Genomic DNA, 4,788 nt, shown 5'->3' with positions numbered 1-4,788 from the left:
TTTGCCTGAAATTTTGTGCGACTGATTCTTTCATAACCATCAACATACGTGTTTATTATGGTCTGAATCGGTCCATAGCCCGATACAGCTCCCATATAAATCGATCTCTCTATTTTACTTTTTGAGCTCACAAAGAGCGCAATTCTTATTCGAATTGGCTGACATTTTACACAGGTCTCCAACATATAATTTAATTGTGGTCCAAACCGGACTATATCTTGATATCGCTCTAATAGCAGAGCAAATCTTTTCTTATATCCTTTTTTGCCTAAGAAGAGATGCCAGGAAAAGAACTCGGCAAATGCGATCCATGGTGGAGGGTATATAAGATTCGGCCCGGCCGAACTTAGCACGCTTTTACTTGTTTTTTTTTTTTTTTTTTAAGAGACACATATGTCCAATGGCCTACTCGTCCATATCACTTTCAAGAAACTTCCTCAAATTTGCCTGTGCCAACATCTTGTTTATATTTGTCTACCTATGTATGTGTGCAATGCATGATTAAGCATTGGCCCTTTTTACTTTCCGCTTCTGTGAGGAATCTCATTTATTTGGTTTTTCTGATATTTTGCCTTTAACCTTTTCTTGAGTGTAGTAAAGTAGAACAGCAACAGCGCAAAAGTATTTTAAACAGGGTAATGCGGCATGAATGTTTCATACCTACTTGATGCTTGTGACGCATGTGTGCTGTGTAATGTTTAAAATAACGATGACTCATTTTACTATGTCATAAAACTCAGTTGCGCAGTCTGTGCTCAAAAAACATTAAAAGGTTGTCCTTTTGAGTGCAGAGTAGGTATGTGATGCCCTTTTTATACCCTCCACCATAAGATGGGGGTATACTAATTTCGTCATTCTGTTTGTAACTACTCGAAATATTCGACTGAGACCCCATAAAGTATATATATTCTTGATCGTCGCGACATTTTATGTCGATCTAGCCATGTCCGTCCGTCTGTCCGTCCGTCCGTCCGTCTGTCTGTCGAAAGCACGCTAACTTCCGAAAGAGTAAAGCTAGCCTCTTGAAATTTTGCACAAATACTTCTTATTAGTGTAGGTCGGTTGGTATTGTAAATGGGCCATATCGGTCCATGTTTTGATATAGCTGCCATATAAACAGATCTTGGGTCTTGACTTCTTGAGCCTCTAGAGAGCGCAATTCTTATCCGATTGGAATGAAATTTTGCACGACGTGTTTTGTTATGATATCCAACAACTGTGCCAAGTATAGTTCAAATCGGTCCCTAACCTGATATAGCTGCCATATAAACCGATCTTGGGTCTTGACTTCTTGAGCCTCTAGAGAGCGCAATTCTTATCCGATTGGAATGAAATTTTGCACGACGTGTTTTGTTATGATATCCAACAACTGTGCCAAGTATGGTTTAAATCGGTCCATAACCTGATATAGCTGCCATATAAACCGATCTTGGGTCTTGACTTCTTGAGCCTCTAGCGTGCGCAATTCTTATCCGATCAGAATGAGTTTTTGCACGAAGTATTTCGTTATGCTATCCAACAACTGTGCCAAGTATGGTTGAAATCGGTCCATAACCTGATATTGCTGTCATATAAACAGATCTGGGGATTTGACTTCTTGAGCTTCTAGAGGGCGCAATTCCTATCCGATTTGGCTGAAATTTTGCATGACGTATTTTATTTTTACTTTCAACAACTGTGTCAAATAAGGTTCAAATCGGTTCATAACCTGATATAGCTACCATATAAACCGATCTGGGATCTTGACTTCTTGACCCCTAGCGGTCGCAATTATTATCCGATATGCCTGAAATTTTGTACGATGGATCCTCTCATGACCATCAACAAACGTGTTTATTATGGTCTGAATCGGTCTATAGCCCGATACAGATCCCATGTAAATCGTTCTCTCTATTTTACTTCGTGAGCCCCAATGGGCGCAATTCTTATACGAATTGGCTGAAATTTTACACAGGTCTCCAATGTATAATTTAATTGTGGTCCGAACCGGACCATATCTTGATATCGTTTTAATAGCAGAGCAACTCTTTTCTTATATCCTTTTTTGTCTAAAAAGAGATGCCGGGAAAAGAACTCGACAAATGCGATCCATGGTGGAGGGTATATAAGATTCGGCCCGGACGAACTTAGCACGCTTTTACTTGTTTCTCATTTTTTTCCCCAAAAATCTCTTTCAATTTATTTCTTCCTACAAAGCCATCATAAATAAAGCCGCAGCCATTTTCAGCAAACAACAGTCTTTTCTGTAGCAAGCCTGCTGTTCTGAAATTGCAGAACTACTGCAATAGCAGCAGAACTATTGCTGCAATAGCAGCAAAATGAAATTTTTGAACAAATACTCCCTATTAGATTAGATCGGATGGGATTGTAAATCGGTCAAATTGGTTCATGTTTTGATGTAGCTGCCTTATAAACCAGTCTCCCTTTTAGACTTCTTCAGCTTCCGGAGGACGCAATTCTTATCCGAATTGGCTGAAATTCCGCAGGAGTCATTTTAGTATGACTTTCAACAACTATGCTAAGTGTGGTCTAAATCAGTCCATAAAAAACCGATCTCCCGATTTCACTTCTTGTGCTTCTAGGGGGGGCTCAAATATTATCCTTATTTTATTATAACTCGATTTGCTTGAAATTTCGGAGGTGATTTTTTTCTATCTTCTACTTCAAACTTCAACTTGATAGACCTCTTTTATAATTTAAAAAGTCATTCAAAGAACTAGCCACATGCGATCCATGGTGGAGGTTATATATGATTCGGCCCGGCCGAACTTAGCCCGCGTTTACTTGCTTTTAGTTAGAGAGCACCAAAAATGGTGGTTTACTTCCTGTGGTTTATATCTACAATGGCATGGGACGGTTTAAAATCCGCATTATCTGTAAGCCTAACCTTTATTAACCAAAACGGAAATCTAAATTGAATATACCCTACATCCTAGGGCAATGGGTAAAAAATCTTTTTTTGAAATGGTGTACATCATTTTCAATGAAATAAACGGAACTCCACATAAACGGAACTCCGCAGGCCAAAAAAAACCCATGATTTTATATGGCACAAACTTTTTGCTTTGTTACGAATATTTATTTTTTTGTTTTTCAATAAAAAATTAATATAATTTATTTGACTAATATTAAGGCATTATATTTAATTTGTTATGAATTCGATGTATTATTTACCTAAGTGAAAACAATTACAATTGATATGGGCCAATGGCATTCGATACAGATATTAATATTTAAATTGCACACATTCATCGGTTTTACATTTGATACTGCAGGAGACAAAAATGACACAAAGTTCATCAACAAACAACTTTAAATGGCCATTAGGTTAAATAAGGTTAGGTTAGTTTGAAAAGAGGGTGCAGATATCCGCCCCTTGACACAATGGACATACACCTAAACCAGTAACGGGTTTGTTGTGCGCTCTAAAAAATATTCACTTAATAATTATTCAGAGAGAGGTAAACTATGAAATTAAGCCACTGATTTGTCAATTTAAATGTTTTTCTGCTAAGGTATGTGCACTCTTTTTATGGCTCTAACTGTATATTTGGTGGCTATCGAAATATCAATAAATGAAAACAAAAATTTTTTGTTAGAACTTAATAACCCCTGCAAAACAAAACGACTATCATCTCATATAATTATGCAAAATTACCGCAAGCCAGTGTGAAATGAGTGGAAAAATACATTTGATTTTTCAAACAATTTCTAAACAAATTAACGGTTGAGTTGGCAAATAAATTGCAAAAGACAAAAAACGCAAAAAATTAATGTATTAAATATGTTTTTAAACTTAAATGATGACCGATATTTGCTGAATATTTTTTATACCTATCACCATAGGATGGAGGTTATAAAAATGTAGTCATTTTGTTTGTAACACATCGAAATATTGATCTGAGACCCCAGAAAGTATATATATTTTTGATCGTCTTGACATTCTCGATTTAGCCATGTCTGTCGAAAGCTCGCTTTCTTTCGATGGTGTTAAGTAAGCTGCTTGTAATTTTGCACAAAAAAAAAATCCCTGTTAGTGTAGGTCGGTTTGGATTGTGAATGCGCATAGTAACCGATATCGTATCTTGTCTTCTTGAGCCTCTAGAGGACGCTCAACAACCGTGCCATTTATGGACTTAATAGGTTCACAACCTGATATAGCTGCAAAAAACCGATCTTCGGATTTGACTTCTTAAACCTCCTGGAAGCGCAATTAACACCCGATTTGGTTGAAATTGTGCTCGTAAAGTTTAGCTATGTAGAGCTAGACCTAGACATTGATAAGTATACCGATCGACTCAAAATCACTTTTTGATTCGATTTAGCCATGTCCGTCTATGCGTCCGTCCGTCCGTCTGTGAGTCCATGTTTTCTTGTAATGAAAGTGCAGGTCGTATTTGTTGTCCAATCATCACGTAATTTTGCACATAACACTTTTTTAGCCCAAGGACAGACGCTATTTTGGTAAAAATAGGTTCAGATTTAGATATAGCTCCCATATATATGTATCGCCCGATTTCCACTTAAATGGCCGTAGTAGCAACAATTTTCAACCGATCTGCACAAAATTTGGCAGGGATTGTTTTGTTACCGAGCTTAATATATCTGCAAAAGTTCATAAAAATCGGTTCAGATTTAGATATAGCTCCCATATATGTGTATCAGCCGATTTGCACTTAAATGGCCGTAGTAGCAACAATTTTCAACCGATCTGCAGAAAATTTGTCATAAATTGTTTTATTACTAATCTTAACATATGTGCAAAATTACATTGATATCGGTTCAGAT

General features: G+C 37.0%; 1 protein-coding gene across 1 annotated transcript in view; it reads right to left on the bottom strand.

The window, feature by feature from the left end:
- LOC131997865 (uncharacterized) overlaps positions 1 to 718 on the bottom strand; it is an 8,741-nt gene extending 8,023 nt beyond the window's left edge. The window contains exon 1 of the mRNA XM_059369711.1: positions 665 to 718. Coding sequence (XP_059225694.1) covers positions 665 to 718 — 54 coding nt within the window. The remainder of the gene's footprint in view (positions 1 to 664) is intronic.
- Positions 719 to 4,788: the final 4,070 nt, after the last annotated feature.

Source organism: Stomoxys calcitrans, chromosome 5 (genome assembly GCF_963082655.1).
Source record: "Stomoxys calcitrans chromosome 5, idStoCalc2.1, whole genome shotgun sequence".
In the NCBI taxonomy this organism is placed as follows: domain Eukaryota; kingdom Metazoa; phylum Arthropoda; class Insecta; order Diptera; family Muscidae; genus Stomoxys; species Stomoxys calcitrans.
The sequence above is the reverse complement of the archived record's forward strand: the minus strand, read 5'-3'. Positions and strand labels throughout refer to the sequence as shown.